Consider the following 19,679-nt stretch of genomic DNA (forward strand, 5'->3'; position numbering starts at 1 on the left):
GTCACTTGGGCTTTGATATTTACAAAGGCTAGCAAGCCTTCCTTTATACTGGTCATGTGGGTGTACTAAGCTCATGGGTCATTTACCTTTTTTTCCTTTGTTGCTTAGTTGGGCCCAGAAATAACAAAGACCCAAACCAATAAATCAAGTTGTCTGATGAAATCCAACATATTCTCCACACTAGCCGGCACCTCTACTTAACTCAATAACCAATCTTGCACCAACCAAACTGGGAACTCACGTATCTCATCAGTTTCGACATGTTTAATCGAGTTAACTCCAATTCCTGCAAAATCACTAAAAACATACTAACTAAATCAAACAAATAAAGTAAACAGACTAACTAATATAAAATTGGGCGTAAATAATGTAACATTTATGTGCTTATCAAATACCCCCAAACTTACATTTTGCTAGTCCTCGAGCAAAACTAAATCTAAACTAATAATAAAAACAAAAATTCTAACTCACTTTCGTAGGAATCACGATTACACTCAACATGTGCAACACGCCTTTTAAACCCCTAAGTTTACCCTAGTAGACGAGTTTAGTCTCGTGTGAGTTTTTAGAGAAGATACTCACAAACTTCATATATACTATAGCGACTAAGAAATAACAGTAATGTTTCCTTAATTTAATCTCAAGTATCTATACGTCTCACTAGTAAGGAATAAAGAATACTCATTGTAAAACCTAAGTTAATACATGCATAATAATCAAATCATCTAAAAATAAATATACATGCAATGAACAATACTATGAAATGCAATGGCAGGTCCATTTATGAAACTTTTGGAATAGCGTCCCTAAGTAGGTCCTCACAAATGTGTCAAGACAAAAATACTTTGATTTTTCTACTCAGGTTTTGCTCACTCCAGTGTACAGTGGGCACACTTATCCTCTCAATCTCAATGACGTCCAAAGGAGCCGAAGTCGATCAAACACATCTACCACTTACTATCACACCAACCTATTCCTAATTGAGCTAAAGGTATTTATTAGGTGTTATGGATGGTTAGGTGATGGTTTAAGAATAAATGGAATTGATAAACAAAATAGACAAGTCTGAGAAAATAAGGTCTTCAAATTATATAACTAGGGAAAGCCTTATTATGACTTTGCTTCTACACTTTGTTTCCATCCTTAGCCCTTTTGTGTTGGCTTTTGACTATTTTGATTCTATTTTTGGAGTTCTAACTTTTTATTTTATTTCTATTCATTTTTCTTTTCTTTGGATGGAAACTTTCTTTTCTTTATTTTTCTTTTGAAGCAACTAACAAACATTGGTTTTCCACAAGTCTTTCTCTTTTCTTTTCTTCATTTCACCCCATTTCTCAAACTTAACAAATGGGTAGGCTATTTTTATTCTTTTATTTTTCTTTTATATAAAGTAAGGAATTTGCAGTTTATGAAAAAGGCTAATGAAAGGGTCAGTGGGGCGACTAGCGGAAAATTATTCTTCAGGTTTGAATTTCTTACTATATCGATCCAAAGATGGCCTAAATTCTCTTTTAGGATATGGTATGGTGATCAAGCAAGTGGACGTGTGTTTTCTCTACTCGGAATTAACCTCTCCCTTGTGTCATCACTCAGATATCAACTCATATGAGGCTTTTAGGCTAGATTCTCACCGAATATGTAAAATTAAGCACTCTAAACTAGGTCTCAAAAAAGTACTGCCAACTACACTCATGATGTTCATGCAAGACATTTATGAAAAGATGCAAAGACTATTACCCATATATTAACCTAAGTTTCTAATAACTACTCTTAATTCTAATGCTAACTGAGATTTCTAAACTATAATCGTCATAGAAAAGGAAACAATACCACTACCCCGAAATGCATAGTATAAATAAGTTTTATTTTTCGCTAAACAAAACATTTTGTTCCCACCCCCAAACTTATTTTAGACATTGTCGTCAATGTTGACATAGATGCTCAATTCCAAAAATTAAACACATGGACAAGTAAAAGAATAAGGAAAGAAGTTACCAATAGCTCTATGAACGAAAAATAAAACTCGAGTCACCTGTAGAAATTAGTCCCTCACGAAAGATAGAACAATGATAATATAGAAAAAAAAACCAATGTACTACAACGACTACAATGTGTCACGTATCTAATTCCATAGAGTTACACGTCTCCAAAAAGGCGGAGAAAAGGTGCTAAAGTGGAATGCATGAGATATGTGCACATAAGACACAACAAAAATAAAAACATGGGTTGTCTCCCATAAGCGCTACAGTTAACGTCTCTAGCAGATGAATGCTTCACAGAACTGATCAGTGATACGAGTTGGAGTTATCAATAGCAGCGAAATCAGTTTTTTTTTGGTGAAAGAAGCCTGAGCGCGCATGCGCTCAGTTTTGTCTTGCATTAGGCGTGACCCGCGCTCATGCCTTGACCAACTTACAGTACTTTAGGACGCCCTGAGCGTGCACACGCTTAGTTTTCTCTTGCATAAGGCGCGCTCCGCACTCATGCCTTGACCAACTTACAATACTTTTAGGACGCCCTGAGCGTGCACACGCTCAATTTTCTCTTGCATAAGGCGCACTCCGCGCTCATGCCTTGACTAACTTACAGTACTTTTAGGGTGGGCGTACTCAGTTTTGGCTTGCCTAAGGCGCGACCCGCGCCCGTGCCTATTTCTGTGACAAAATTTTTTTTAGAGAAAAATCCATTGCCGTTTCATGCTTTCAACCCTTAATTTTGGCTAAGTAAGACTCCAACAACACTTAAAAAGAAATGAAAAGCAATAAAACATACATGATACTCAATCAGTCATGATAAATAGGATCAAGAAGACTTACCTCTTCCATATCCTGCTCGGTTAAACTGTCAAGGTATGGTTTCAAACGTTGACCATTTACCTTAAACACATGACCATCCGTAGGATCTTGTATCTTAACAGCACCGTGAGGAAGAAATATTTTAACAATGAAAGGACCAGTCCACCTAGAACGTAACTTACCAGGAAAAAGACGCAAACGAGAATTATATAGCAAGACTTTTTTATTAGGTTCAAAAGACTTTCGAAGAATAGATTTATCATGAAAAATCTTAGTCCGCTCTTTGTATATCTTGGCATTCACATATGCCTCATTCCTTAACTCAGCTAACTCATTCAACTAAAGTTTACGTTGTGAACCAGCCTTACACATACCAAAGCTAAACATTCTAATGGCCCAAAAAGCATGATGTTCCAATTCTACAGGTGAATGACATGCCTTTCCGAACACAAGCATATACGGAGACATACCAATATGAGTCTTATAAGCAGTTCTATAAGCCCAAAGAGAATCATTAAGACGTTGAGACCAATCCTTACGGTCAGGTCGTACAGTCTTTTCTAAAATCCGCTTAATTTCCCTATTAGATACTTCAACTTGGCCACTAGTTTGAGGATGGTATGGGGTAGCAAGCTTATGAGTAATAGAGTACTTTTTCATTAAAGATTCAAATGCTCAGTGTGTAAAATGAGTACCATTATCACTTATAATTCCACGAGGAGTATCAAAACGAGAAAATATATTATATTTTAGAAAGTTAACTACGACTTTATGATCATTCGTTTTACATGGCACCGCCTCAACCCACTTAGAAACATAGTCTACGGCAACAAGGATATACAGATAACCAAAGGAAGGAGGAAAAGGACCCATGAAGTCTATACCCCATACATAAAAAAGCTCCACAACTAAAATAGGGGAAAGAGGCATCATGTTCCCATGGGAAATATTACCTGTACGCTGGCATCTATCACAACTCAAACAAAACTCATGTGCATCCCTAAATAGAGTAGGCCAATAAAAACCACACTACAAAACCTTCGCAGCCGTCTTCTTAGGACCAAAGTGACCACCACATGCATGGTCGTGGCAAAAAGAGAGAATACTATGAAACTCACTCTCAAGGACACATCTCCTAACAATCTGATCAGGGCATGATTTAAACAAGTATGGATCATCCCAGAAAAAATTTCTAACCTCAGCAAGAAACTTAGATTTATCCTGTTGTCTCCAATGAGAGGGAAACTGTTTCGTTACGAGATAATTAACAATATTCGCATACCAAGGTGACTGGGATATAACAAAAAGTTGCTCATCAGGGAAAGATTCATTCACAGGCAAAATATCAGTAGAAGATTCTACTATAAGTCTAGACAAAGTGGTAAGCTACCACGTTCTCCGTACCCTTCTTATCCCTAATCTCTATATCAAACTTTTGCAACAAGAGTACCCAGCGAATCAAACGTGCTTTAGCATCCTTCTTAGTAAGGAGATACTTCAAAGCCGAATGATCAGTAAACATGACAACCTTAGACCCTATGAGGTAAGACCTAAATTTGTCTAAAGCAAACACAATAGCTAACAACTCTTTCTCAGTTGTAGTGTAGTTCATCTATGCATCATTAAGAGTTCAACTAGCATAATAAATAACATGGGGCAACTTGTCAAACCATTGACCTAAAACAGCCCCAACAGCATAGTCAGACACATCACACATTAACTCAAAAGGCTCACTCCAATCAGGTGGCTGTATGATAGGAGCGGTAGTCAATAAATGCTTAAGCTTCTCAAAAGCTTTCAAACAATAATCATCAAAGACAAAAGCGACGTCCTTACCAAGTAAATTGCATAAGGGACGAGAAATCTTATTAAAGTCTTTAATGAAACGCCTATAAAATCTAGCATGACCTAAGAATGACCTAATATCTTTCACAGTCTTAGGTGGTGGAAGACAAGAAATGACATTAACCTTGACCTTATCGACCTCAATTCCTTTACTAGAAACAATATGACCAAGAACAATACCCTGTTAAACCATAAAATGAGACTTCTCCCAATTCAACACAAGATTCTTCTCCTTACACCTAATTAACACTAATTCTAAATGGTGCAAACCCTCATCAAAAGAATCCCCAAGCATTGAGAAGTCATCCATAAACACCTCAAGAAACCTTTCTACCATGTCAGAGAAAATACTAAGCATGCATCGCTGGAAGGTACCAAGTGCATTACATAACCCAAAAGGCATACAACGGTAGGCAAAAGTTCCAAAAAGACAAGTAAAAGTAGTCTTTTCTTGATCCTCAGGTGTAATACATATTTGGTAATAACCGGAATAACCATCAAGAAAGCAATAGTACTTATGACTGGCTAACCTCTCGAGCATCTGGCCAATAAACTGAATGGGAAAATGATCTTTCCTAGTGGCCAAATTCAACTTAAGATAGTCAATGCAAAAATGCCACCCGGTAGTCATACAGGTGGGCACTAACTAGCCCTTTGAATTCTCAACTACTATAAGCCCAGACTTTTTAGGGACAACCTGAATAGGACTCACCCATTTACTATCGGAGATTGCATAAATGATACCCGCATCTAACAACTTGAGAACCTCGGCTCTCACTACCTCTTTCATGTTAGGATTAAGCCTTCTCTGAAACTCACGAGTTGGTTTAGCATCCTTCTCAAGATGAATATGATGCATACAATCAGTTGGGCTTATACCATTAATATCAACAATATTCCACCCTAAAGCTCTTTAAGAACCTTAATCAATTTACCCTCTTGTTCACTATCAAGATTAGAAGTAATAATAACCGGTAAAGAATCATCAGGTCCCAAAAAAACATACTTAAGAGTATCAGGTAATGGTTTCAACTCTAGCTTAAGAGGACTTTCTATAGAAGAGACTGGGGTAGACTCTGATGGAGTCAGAGGCTCTATTGTGGCTCTCCACGTATCAGTTTCTAAAATTAGGGTTACATCAAGCAACGCATTAACTTCACAAATGATATCATCTACATCACAACCACTGCTAGAATTAGTTAAGCAAGACTCAAGAGGGTCATCAGAATAACTCTCTAAGAAAGTCTCGTGAACTATACTATCAATAAGATTAACATCCCAAAAATCATTAGGTTCTGGAGGTTCTTGACCCACATTAAACACATTAAGTTGTCTAGTCATATTACCAAAAGAAAGCTTTCACACTCCATTATAATAGTTAATGATAACATTAGAAGTGGCTAAAAAGGGACGACCTAAAATGACCGGAATATGGTGTTTAGGATCTTGAACAGGTTGTGTATCCAGAACAACAAAATCAATAGGGAAATAAAATTTAACAACATGAATCAAAACATCATCAACAACACCATATGGAATCCTAATAAACCTATCTGCCAATTGAAGAGTAATTGGTGTAGGTTTCAACTTACCAAGACCAAGCTGTAAATAAACTGAATAAGGCAACAAATTAATGCTAGCTCCTAAATCAAGTAATGCCTTCTCAATCATATGATCACCAATAACACAAGAAATAGTAGGGCATCCTGGATCTCTAAACTTAGGTGGGGTTCAGTTTTGGATAATAGAACTCACTTGCTCAGTTAGGAAAGCTTTCTTGTGCACATTCAACTTACATTTTTGTGTACACAAATCTTTAAGAAACTTGGCATATGAAGGAACTTGTTTTATAGCATCAAGTAACAGAATATTTATTTGAACCTATTTAAACATCTCCATTATTTCATTAAGATTAGAACCTTTCTTAGCCTAAATCAAACGTTGGGGGAAAGGAGTTTCAGGTATATAAGATGGCACAGGGTTAGTCTCCACAGTAGTAGGAGGTTCTACACCCTTCCTAGAAGTATTATGACTATTAGATTCACTCACCTAACTCTCCTCCTGCTCACACTATATAGGATCAGATTTGACCTTAGTGCCCCTAGGCATCTCAACCCTATTATCTACATGTTTAATTTCCACTCCTAAGAACAGTGATAGACTTGGCTTGCTCCTGTGATGGTCTTGGGTTGAGTTAGAACCTATTTCAAACTGACCCCTTGGGTTAGCTACTGGTTGAGTAGGAAACTTACCCTTCTCTCTCTCATTTAAATTACTAGCAATCTGACCCATTTGAATTTCCAACTTGGTGAATGATTGTACTAGCTGGGCAAGGGTTTCCTCTAAAGGTGGATGTTTCGGTGGCTGGGGTGCATACTGATGCACCGGGTTTGAGTTACCCATGGGCCCTCCCTGATGTATACCTTTAGACCAAGATAAATTCGGATGGTTACGCCATCCAGGGTTATACGTGTTAGAATAGGGATTATTAACTGGCTTTTGGTAAGAATTAAAAGCATTGACTTGTGCATTTATGCCAGGGAAATTATCTATAATGTGATCAAGACTTTCACACAACAGACACCCGGCCAGGGACTTCAACATTGTTAACTGGAGCTAGAGAGTTTGCCTCTTTTCCTAGCTCGAGAGCTTCAACTCTTCTACTTAAAGCGGCCATCCAAGCGTTCATGTCAAATTCCTTGTCAACGTGGAACAAACCCTTCTATGTAGTACTACTAGCCACCTTCTTAGGCTCACGACTAGTTTTCTATTGCTGGACCTTTTCAGAGATTTCTTCTAAAAAGGTCCACGCTCCATTTACAGTTTTATCATAGAAATCTCCAGTACTCATGGTCTCAATCATAGCCTTAGAATTAAAATCAAGACCATCATAGGGAATCTGCACCAACCTGCCCTTTTCTAGGCCATGGTTAAGACACTGCAAGAGCATGTCCTTAAACCTCCCCATACACTTCCATAATGACTCTCCATCAGTTTGGCAAAAAGATGACAAGTCTTTTCTGAAAGGAGTCACCTTATTATTAGGGAAAATGTTATTTAAAAACATAATGCATAACTTTTCCCATCCCGTTATAGAATTCAATGGGAGAGTGTGAAACCAACTCTTGGCTTTTTCTTTAAGAGAAAATGGGAATAATTTTAATTTTATAGCTTCGTCACTAAACTGCTGAAGCTTAATAGTCCAACAAATATCCTCAAATTCTCTCTCACATGAAGATATGGATCTTCTTCCTCCGTTCCCCTAAACATAGGAAGCAGCCCCAGCAGATTGGGCTTCAACTCAAAGTGATTAGCATTGGTTGGAAGGGGAACGATGCAAGATGGTTGGGTTGTCCTAGTAGGATATATATATTCCTTAATAGATCTAGGTACTTGGGCAACCACGTTATTGTTATTACCCTCCATGTTAGCAAAAATTGGTGTATTGCCAACAAAAGTTACGGGTACCTCTAACTCGGGATGTCTACTTCTCCTATTGGGAGTGCGTTCAATCTCAGGATCAAACAGTGCAACAGGTGTGTTGTCAGACCGAGTTTCTACCATAAACTACTTCTAAAAGCTAAGACTATAATAAAAGATGCAGACGATTCACACACAAACAATACCAACCAAAAATTTCAATCTAGATTGAATTTTAAAACCTGTTTAATATATTTTCTCCTAAACCCAAATAACACGATTCCCAGTTCTTGTGCAAAAGCACCATCACTCAATCCACGTGTCAAAAGCGATTTCCTAGTGAGTGGACTAAACTTATCCTAATGCAAGATGTGTAAGACTGGTCAAATGTGAATTAACCTTCCTAAATGCAAGAAACAATAAAAATAGGCAAAACACAGAAAACAAACAAAGTTCATCCCAACAAAAGATAGAGACGTACCTCTGGAGTGAGCCTTCGAGGGCTACTTACGACGCCGGGTGACGACAAACAAGCAATTTCCCAAAACTCCACAAGAAAATCACGCCTATCAGCTTTGTAAGAAGAAACCTTTGCTTAATTATCTGCAAAAATAACCAAAATTAGACACGTAAAATATGAATTAATATAATTACGACTAAACTTAAACTACGAATCTAATAAAGAAGACTTTAAAACTCAATTGTACTACTACAATCCTCGGCAGCAGCGCCAACAACTTGATAGGAAATTAACCGGCCTAAATAAATAGACTAATTAAACCCTATTTTAATAATAATAATACTCGCAAGTGCACGAGGTCTATTGTAATAGGTGCGCAAGAACGAGGTCGATCCCACACTAATTGCTATCTAGGGACAATTGAATACTAAAATATTACCTAACCTAATTCAAACAATATTTGTTGATGGAGTTTGGAATTAACTATTTTCTAAAGCTTATTATTTTAACTACGTTTACGAAAATAATAAATTAAACAATTGAAATTAAACGAATGATTGGAGAGAAATACTAGGACTTTAGATTCCACCACTAAACCTTTTAGTAAATACTTTAAGATTAGGTTTCAATGTTTTAAATTAATACGAGAAACATCCGAATGAGAATTCAGTGTTTCTCGGGATTTTATCGTGACAACGCTATTGTTACCTAAAAGCATCTTTCAAAATTCAGCACTAAAGATCAAACGTAAAAGATTACTCGTCTTTTTACGGCAAAAATAATATCTAAATTTAATATTTGCAATTAAATCAAGCTTTGATCAATAACAATATATATTCAAACGACTAAGGATGCATGACATACAAAGTGAAAGAATAAACTACTATCAATCGTGAATATACTGAAAGAAGATTAATCGGTTAACATCTAAGTGAAATCATCAAAACCCAAACTCAAAATAATAACATCAAGGCTAGGGCTTCATTTTAGCCCTAGCTAATAATTTAGCTGCACATAATAGTCGAATAGTAAACAAAACAAAGGATAGAAGAACTCATTGTCATAGTGAGCTTTTTCTCCGCAGTCTCGGTTTCTGATCGCCAATCCAGTCCACTGTACTGCTCCAAACCCCGGCCTCAAAAGATGTAACCTGTTTCAGCTTTGTGAGACGCCTCTCCTATTTCTCTCTTTCTTTTCTCTCGAGCTCTCTCTGGCTTTACTATTTCTTTGCTGTGTTTTGGATTCTGGATCCCGCGATCTTTCCACTCCCTCCAATTTATATCGTTTGGTATGCTTCTTTTTGGGTTCGAAAGAGTTTTGGGAGTTTTGGTTCAATTTGGAAAGGTTCTGTTTTGGTGGAGATTCGTAACTGAGAGATTCGGTACGAATTTTAATTGGAAAGGGCATTTTCTGTTTATGAGAATTGGATGGAGAAGGAAACTAAGGGTTGCTACGGTGCTTCTCAGGTGGATAGTGAGTGGTATGGCCATTAGTTAGTAGGTATGGGCTTTGCTATTTGGCCTTTGGTCTTTTGGCTTTGATATTTACAAAGGCTAACAAGCCTTCCTTTATACTGGTCACGTGGGTGTACTAAGTTCATGGGTCATTTACCTTTTATTCCTTTGTTGCTTAGTTGGGCCCAAAAATAACAAAGACCCAAACCAATAAATCAAGCTGTCTGATGAAATCCAACATATTCTCCACACTAGCCAACACCTCCACTGAACTCAACATCCAATCTTGCACCAACCAAACTAGGAACTCACGTATCTCATCAGTTTCGACATGTTTAATCGAGTTAACTACAATTCCTGCAAAATCACTGAAAACGTACTAGCTAAATCAAACAAATAAAGTAAACAGACTAACTGATATAAAATTGGGCATAAATAATGTAACATTTATGTGCTTATCAGTCCCCAAATTATGGAATGAAAATAAAGGATAGAGAGTAGCATAGAAACGTGTTTGTAAATGGAAGCACCTGAAAATTAAAAGAAGGTTAATCTATACTAATATAAAGAAATAAAAGCATACACAACTCCTATATGAGTTCCTCCAATTATGGGGATAACATGAAATAATAATTAGCGCTTGAGATATAAGCGGACTCTAACAGAAATAAAATAATACCATAAGTTCACAACTCAAGCATGCGCATATCGTGGCTCCTATAGGATTAACTTCTGAAATTCAGCAAAATAGTGAAATTTCATGTTATTAAGGTACCTAATTACATTATGCACCAATATTTCGATATTTATACATGCAATTTTAATACGTGAACATACAATGTGCTAAAATTAAATATGGGAGAAGGGGGTTCATCAAATAATTCACTTGCACAATTAAATTACATAACTAACTAACCTAGACTCCATTGGAGTGAACATGACAGGCAAAGGTGGCAAATTTTTTTGAAATGAAAGACCAAACAAAATTTGAAAACTCTTTTTAAGTTTGTAAAATTTTGTAGCCTATACTCCATTAAGGTGGCATTGTACAAAAACTTGGGTCTTTTTAAAGTCAGATTCCTTACACTTACTAATACATCTATTAACATGTAGTTTACCATATATCAACAATTGAAATAGTTGTTAATCTTTCCATAAATAACTATCACATAAAGCACCCCCAAACAATATTAAGCACGGAGATTTCCTATAACGTGGCTTAGCGGGATGAGAGTGAGATCTAATGGAACTAGAACCTAATCGAGCATTCAATTTCTTCTTTTTCCTCCAACAAAAGGGTGGCCAAGTGAATGATCGTGAGAAAATGGATGGTTGTGGAAAATACGTGGGATATAGATAAGTTTTAGAAGGAAGGAATGGAAAAAATGAGAAAGTGTCAAGTGGTTTGTCATTGGGTATTAATTTTTCACCAAATGGGTTTAGAAAATCATGAAGCACAGGAGAAGCAAGAAAGTCAAGTGCAAACTAAATGTGCCTTTGAAAAGGTGGAGGGAGGGGAATCGAGGTGGTGGTAAAGTATTGGATTTTATGAGGGATTAGAGGTGAATGATGGTCGGGTGGTGCTCTAGGTAGTTCTGGAGAAGGTGGATCATCACTGGCTCTTAGAAACTCATCGAATTCCTCATCTAGGTTGTTCGCATCCACATAATTGTGGTATTCATGTGCATCTTTGAGGAATTCATCTATCTCATCCATTGTGAGATTGACTCTATCTATCATAGGGTCAGAAGGCAGGGTGGAAAATTCTTCCTCTAATTCAGTTAAGTTCAAGTAGAAATTATGATCTTTGTCTTCTTCTATAAGAAGGGTATCTACTAGGGTGAGGACTAAGGCGTATACCATACTAATGTTAGATACAAAACTCTTAATATACTTCACTTCTCCTTCTACAGGAAAACCTAGTTGTCCATGCTTGAGTCTAAACATGTTAACCTCCACAGAAAGATTACCAAAGGAAAGAGTCATTGATCCATCTCGACAGTTGATTTGGGTATTGGCAATTGCCAAGAAAGGACACCCTAAGATGATGGGAATATAATCATGAGTAACTTCTGTGTCAAGAATAATGAAGTCGGTTGGGTAGTAAAAATCCTAAATTTTAACTAGAATGTTTTCAACTACGCCTTTGAGATACTTAATAGAGCGATTGGCTAACTGCAAAGTCATTTTGGTTAGTTTCTGTTCATGGAGACCTAATTGTTTATATAAATAAAAAAGGAGTAAGTTAACACTCACCCCTAGGTCTAATAAAGCAATTGTTCTGAAGTTATCGCTCAAGGTGCATTGTATAGTAGGATGACCAGGGTCCTTGTACTTAACAATTCTGTTCTGTTCAGATAAAGAGGGATATTCTTTAGTTAAGAAGGCTTCTTTGGGTATGTTGGTTTTCCTCTTCATGGTGCATAACTCTTTTAGAAACTTAGCGGTTCTAGGTAGACTTTTTATAGCATCTAGAAAAGGTAAGTTTATAGTTAGATTTTTAAACACTTCCCTAATCTCATCAAAATTCTCGTCCTTTTTACACATAACTAGTCTCTGGGGAAACAGTGGCTTTTCTCTATACAATATTATTAACCTTGTTTTTATCTTTTGCTATTTTCCAACTAGGTTTCCATATTGGAACCTCTACAGGTGTAGGATCATCAATTTCTATTATTGGGTCTTGTAAGGTTTTCCCTTTTGGTTGGGGTTGGACTGGAACTTCTACAGTTGTAGGGTCTTCAGTTTCTTTGACTGTATGTTGTAAGGTTTCATTCTTAGTTTGCAGGCGATCTTTCGGCATAGTCACTTGGTTATCAACTACCTTACCCGAACGAAGAGTAGTGACTACCTGTAGGTCCCCTTGGTTTATATTACCATTACACTGAATATTGTTTACTTCAAAACCAGTGTCTGTCGACTTAGAATTAGGCACTACTTAGCCTGGAAACATGCCTTGTTAGTTATTATTTTGGTTAGGAGATAGATCAAGTAGCTTTTGACACAATGCATGTATCATATTATTTTGTTGTTGTTGGTTAATAATAAGTCATCTTTTGATGGGTTAGTGATAAGTGATAGGGTTATATACTAAAAGCATTACTTTTGTATTAACTCTAATTCTTTATATTTTGAATGAGAATCATATGTTATTAGTTATAATCATATTTTGTTCTTTATATATGTTATTAGTTATATGCATACATTTAATACTTTATGTCGTAGATAATATGGTGTGTGGTGACACACAGAAGATCATATCATCAGTACCTTATAAAGTATGCGTAAACGTTCACAACCTAGATGGATTTGGACAAACCATTGGTACGGTTGTAGTATAATCTGGTATTAGTCTATCTTGACTACAGGATTACACTAGTGCACTTTGTGTGTATTGAACAGGACCAAGTGAGGTTGCTTCTCTTTATACTGACTATATAAGAGACCAAACACCTCTGTTATTATGAATGCTTGTCCTCTTAATCCGGATATAATAGCGAGCACTTACCTGCATTGTACATTGCTTTAAATCATCAATGAGTGAGATTCATTTGTGAATCAACAAACTCAATGGATTGGGTAATGACATTGTATGTAAGGTGTGCTATTGATTATAGAAGGAATCAGTGACCCATAGGAAGTCAGGCTGATAATGTCCCCTTGAGGAGCTCATAAGGATTGTCATGTAAACCCTATAGGTGGATTTAATCTGACATGACAATGAGGTTGAGTGGTACTACTCAAGGACATAAGAAGTTGATTAATGTAGTTGTCAGTAACTTGATTTAATCAACGGGCATTCGATATTTTAAACACGTGGATATCAACAAGCATATAATATGGAGCCCATAAATGTAACATGTAATTTAGGATTATGGCGGTATTATAACAATGGCCTTTAGTGAAATAAACCAATTGTTGATGGACTTGGGCCGTGTGTTCTGGGTGAACATGGGAAGCCCAAGCCCGTCAGGAGGCCCAACCCTAATTTCTCCTCATGGTCTCTGTTGTAGCCTATAAATAGAAACCTTTCTTCTTGGCCGAAATTCACTATTCACTTGATTGGAAAAAGATAGGCAAAGAGATAGAGAAAGGGTTGGTAGATCGTTGCCCACACAACGTCCATTCTAAGGATATGAATACAAAAGAAGATCAAGAGGCTGCTGATTAATAGATCTTAGATTCTCAGAGTTATCTTAGCCAATCTAAAGGTATGAATTCCTAAACCAAACTGTGAACACCTTTATTCCGCTACCCATGGTGTTTCGCATTTCGTAGTCATTCGATGCAACCATAACGGTTCCTACAGTAATAGCCCAAAACTGTAGTTTTAACCCTTTAATATCATTATATTTAGACCAATTATGTTTATAATAAATAAGAGTTAGTACTGTTTACGTGTTTTTGTGTATTCCAGGCATTGGAGTCAAATATGTGAAGAAACATGTCACTTTTGCAAGAGAAAAGAGAAAATGTTGGTTGCTAAGAAGTTCTATGATTAAAGACCAAGATTCAAGGAGAAATAACCTTTTTAAAGCCCGGTCAAAGCTGAAAAGTCAAAGTCAATGTGGGCAGAAATAGAGCAGAAAAGTCAACAGAACTTCGGCAGGCTGTATCTTTGGACTCAGACCTTGGAATTAGGCATATTATATGTCAAAATGACCGGCTCGGAAAGAGCTTTCTAATTATTCAGGCCTTGACCCAATCAAAGAAGCAAAATTGTATGAAAAGTCTATTACAGTAATTTCTAGTAGAGAAACCCTTTTTGGACTAAAGTAATTAGGCTTTGGGATTTATTTAAGGGCCCAAAACATGGATCTAAATCCCATCCACGAAATTGTATACCTAGCCCTCTCTTATATAAAGAGGACTAATGCATAACTCTTAACTACCTAGGTTTAAATTCATTAGCTCTTTCATTAGTTAAAGTTAGTTATTTGTTCTTCATTATTCCATTAGATTAATAAAATCCATGTTATTATTCTATATTATGTTTATTTCTTACTTATATATTAATGATAGTCTAATGACTTCTAGTTAAACCTCCATTAGAGGGGTTTGATGAAGCTTGATGAAGACTTAATGTGTTAGTTAGGATTATTGCTTTTTAAGAGTTTCACTATAGTAGGTCAGTTGATTCGCCATGAGAATGGGTTGAACTTCCTCATATGCTAATTCACTACTAAAAAAAGGACATATTATGATGGCTGTTATTTTTCTATCTTGATGGTTTTGTTGAAAACTGTCAAGATAAGTATCCCAATGAAATTTTTATGACGGTTGTTGCAACTTTGTGTCTTGTATGGAAGAAACGTCAAGAAAATATGATGAATTTATGACGGATTTCCTAAAACAGTCAAGTTGAACTTTTTTGTTATGACGACTTTGCTTAATTTATGACATCATTAAGACATATGTGAAGAAAATTTATGACGCCGGCTTAGGTGCTTAGGTTAACCGTCACTAGAAGGGGGGTATCTTTTGGACCCTATGAGTTGTTTGGTTTTGGGATTCAAGCCCACGTAGCGTCATAAAGTCTCACCGTCTCACACTCTCACCATAGAAGAAATTAAAACAAAAAAAGGAAAGAATATAATTAAGTAACCACGCACACAGCCACACACGAACCATACATCTGTTCTTGAAACCAATTTTTCTCCTCCTCTTCCATTCTCTCTCTCTCTATCCCTCAACCCTAGCCAAGCTTCCTCTTCTATATCTCTTTCTCTCTTCCATGCTCGAAACTGCTTCCTAAGCCACTAGGAGATCTCCTCAACTAGTAAACTTGTTTTGAAGCTCATGGGATCAGAATTTCGTTGCACATTTTGAGAAGAAAAATTCATTTTTTGCACTCTATATATTTGAGGAGTCAGAATTTTGCTAAGAAGGATCCAATTTTTACTGAACGTTTAGGAGACAGTAAGATTCTTTTATATATATCGTTCTTTTCAATATTGTTTGATGTTTTAAGGAAAAAAGTTGCCTCTTTTCAATTTGGTTTCCCCTAATTTAAACATTTTGATTGAAAAGTAATTATTGTGCAAGTATTTATCGTATAAAATAATAATGAACTATTGTCTTTGTTTTCAGATGTTTTTTTTACGAACGTGGGTTGGGGAATATAAGGTGCTTGCATGATATCGGTCTGTAATAATAATTGGCTGCTACTGTGTTGATTCTATTAGATTCTTAATTTCTTTGATTTTCTTTTAATTTGTAAGCAACGCTATTTTTTATTTCTTCTAAACTTTTTTTCTTGGAATCACTTCTAATAAGCACGCACTATTATTGGTATTCTTCGATTTTTGCTAGTTCCCGCTTAATTTTGTAAAAGAATTGTGGGTAAATCTCATTTATGCTAATTAGGTCATTTGGACAATTTTTTTATCTACGCTCCAATATGCAACTCCATTTTCCGAGAGAGTTTTCCCCTTATCATGTCTAAGTATGTCAATTGTCATTTTAGCTTGTCTAGATAAGGACCTTCTGTTTCTTTTCCTTTTCTGATTTGTACCAAACTACATGAGGCAATAATGTTACTTCTTTGTGGCAGGTGTTCTCTTTGATAATTAAGGTTGATATCTTACTCCATGTTGCAAGTGCTATTGATGAGCGTGACTCGTATTAGCCTTTAGTGTTGTCAGCATTAGTTTTTTTAGCAACAACGTCTTTGCTTAGGCGGTAAGCACTAAGCTACATTTTCATGAATAGAAGAGCCTGTGGTTAGCCAGCCTCAAGTCACTCACTATGGATGCCATTTTCAGTTTCCAAGTTCTTGCCTACCAAGTCCCAACACCATCTATTTGATCTATAAATATCAAAGGCATACCAAGTAAGTAAATATGAATTTTACTGTGAATATTGACCATATTAATGACAATATTGTATTTGATACTTATTATAACAGAAAAATGTTAAAATGGTGCATTGTAATTCTTTGCTGAACTAGATTCATTCAAAAATATTACTGAACTCTAGTTACTTTTTGTTCCCAGACAATGAGAAATTGTAGTGACTTTAGAAAAAATTCTGTTTAGTATTTTGTGAATTCCCATGAACAAGTCCTTGGTAGTTTTTTTTGTTCTTAGGTGATTGTGAATTTCAGCAAGGTAGTGAGGTTGTTCATGGAGCAGGTCCTAACATAGGATTTACATTTACTTGATGGATTGTGTAGGACTTCAATCTATCAAATGCTCTTGATGAATTTGGGACTGTAGCTTGTTATCGTATGTGAAGCTTTACTTGGTTAGCCTAGGGTTCTAAATAATGGTAGTGGTTTGGTGATACCAAAGGTTAGTTATTTGTTCTAGCTTGTTGATTCTTCTGTCAACTTTTACTTTTATTTTATATAAGTGTATGTTATTTTTCAAACGTTGTGATTGTCACCCATTATTCCAAACTTATTTCATGACCCATTTACTTAGATATACTGGTCTGGATTCACCTTTTCTACTGTGTTTCTTGTTACTTATATATTTTTTTGCTTGCAAAAATGATAGATGATGGTAGTTCATAACTAGTCTAGTCCATAAACCTTCACTCAGTACTTGATGCACTTGTTTCTGCCTAACTAATTACTGGGCATTAGCTATAATGGAATTATGCTAGCATCTGATGACTTGAATCCAATAGAACTTTGTTGTATTAAGTATTTACATACATATAATGATACAGTCCTCTTTGATTGCAGGGTTAATTTAGGTGTCCCTACCTAAACAATCAAACCCCTTTTGTTAAATTTTTTTCCTTAATAATGTTATTTTTATATCTTCCCATTATGTTGTCTCTTGCTGATGAGGTGTTGGTCATCTGATGGAGAGTTCTCAAAGGTGAAGGACAGACACCAGTTAAGTAGTATCCGCGTGCATGCAAGGGGCATTAATTTCTGTGGTGCACCTGGAATCCTTGATTACATAGTAGCATTATTTAACACCTTGTTAGATTAAAATAAGTTGTTAGCATTTGAACGAGTAAATGTTTTTCTTTTGTAATGGTTAGTATGTTATATTGTACTAAACTGTCCACTCATTCACTAGGATTAGTCTGTCAGCTAGCTTCATTTTTCTGTAGGTTGTTTATTTCATTTTCAGTTTATTTTCAAGCGCTAATTCAACTTTTATGTCTTTACTCAGGTTATTGTTGGCAAGTTTACACATTGGTTGGATGGATGACTGAAAGAGGATGGGCCAAGGCAGGTTCATGTTGTTAGAAGAGGGGTTTAGTTAGCATTTTTTGGGAGATGCAAATTAATTTCTGGGTTTGGGAATTATGTTGTAGTACAATAAAGAAAACAAAAAGTTTTATTGTAGTAAAATATTTTTATTATTGATTTTTTGATTTTTTTTTTGAAAAATAATACAATTTTCTTGACGCTTCTTCTCCATATATTACAACGGCTCCACAAAAAACTGTCAAGATATCTCACGCTTTCATGACACTTGGAACTGATTTTGGACATAAAAAAGATACATGATATGATGATAAGAGCCCAAAACTGTAGTTTTAACCCCTTAGCAGTCATACTTTTAGACCAATTATGTGAGTAATAAGTAAGAGTTAATCGCGATTCACGTGTTTTATGTATTTCAGGCTTCAAAGTCAATTATGTGCAGGAATGTGCCACTTTGATGAGATAAAGGAGCAATGGTTGGTTACTAAGGAGTTCGGTGATTAAAGGCCAAGATTCAAGAAGACGAAGCCTTTGTAAAGCCTGGCCAAAAGATGAAAAGTCAAAGTCCACGCAAAAAGTAAAACAGTGATTGCAAAAGTCAATAGAACTTCCGAAGACCATATCTTTAGACTCAGACCTCAGAATTGGGCCTACCTTATGTCAAAACGACCGGCTCGGAAAGAGCTTTCCAATGGTCCAAGCCTTGACCTAATCAGAGGAGTAAAAGTGGACGAAAATTTTGTTGAAGCGAACTGTAGCTGAAGATGCCTTTTTGGACCGAAAGAATTGGGTTTTGGGCCTGATTCTCTGGCCCAAAACATGGCTCCAAGCCCATGCACGATTTTTGGATCTGGATGTATAAAAACAAAAGCTTCACTCTTTGTTAAGGGTAGCTAGTTAGACCTAAATTAATATATAGAATTCTAGATCTGTTTTAATTAATTAATTAAGTTTTAGTTCCATTACAATTCTTGTTTTAGATTAAATTCTTGAATGATTGTTCTTGATTGATTAGATAAATAAAATAGTTATTATTCAATTTCGTTCTTGTCATTTCCATTCTAGATCTAATTTCAATTCTTGTTATCATTCAATTCTTAGTTATTAATTAGATTTATTATTGTTTAATTAAGTAAATCTCAATTTCTTACATTATGTTTAGTTTAGATTCAATAGGCAATGTTAGTTTGATGACTCAAGGCTAAAACCTCCATTAGAGGGGTTGATGAAGCCTTGATGAAAACTTAGTGGTTAGTATAGAATTGGTTGTAGAATCTATTCCACTCTAGAAGGTCGTGTTTAAGCCATGAGAATGGGTGGGCGACCTCACATGCTAGTTAGTATCCGGTAGGAATGCCATGAACACTAGGGATTAGACTCGAAATTCTTGCCGTGAAAACGTAAGAATCGAGATACGACAATCTATACTAGGTTATTAAGTTGGATTCGAGGTGGATTTAATTCCCCTCTATTTCTTTATCTAGAGTCAAACAATCGTATTCCCGTAGCTTTCATAGATTAACTTTAGTTTATAT

The 19,679-nt window shown here is 36.0% G+C and overlaps 1 protein-coding gene across 1 annotated transcript; it reads right to left on the reverse strand.

Annotated features, from left to right (window-relative positions):
- Nucleotides 1-5,999: 5,999 nt before the first annotated feature.
- LOC147516104 (uncharacterized) lies at nt 6,000-6,311 on the reverse strand. Its single transcript, XM_086593163.1, has one exon. The coding sequence runs from the start codon at nt 6,309-6,311 to the stop codon at nt 6,000-6,002; it is 312 nt and encodes a 103-aa protein (XP_086449289.1).
- Nucleotides 6,312-19,679: the final 13,368 nt, after the last annotated feature.

The sequence above is a fragment of the Coptis chinensis genome, chromosome 2 (assembly GCF_015680905.1).
Source record: "Coptis chinensis isolate HL-2020 chromosome 2, ASM1568090v1, whole genome shotgun sequence".
Taxonomy (NCBI): Eukaryota; Viridiplantae; Streptophyta; class Magnoliopsida; order Ranunculales; family Ranunculaceae; genus Coptis; species Coptis chinensis.

What these genes read in the sequence shown, in the direction of transcription:
- LOC147516104 (XM_086593163.1), bottom strand. Translation starts at nt 6,311, where the DNA reads ATGATTGAGAAGGCATTACTTGATTTAGGAGCTAGCATTAATTTGTTG.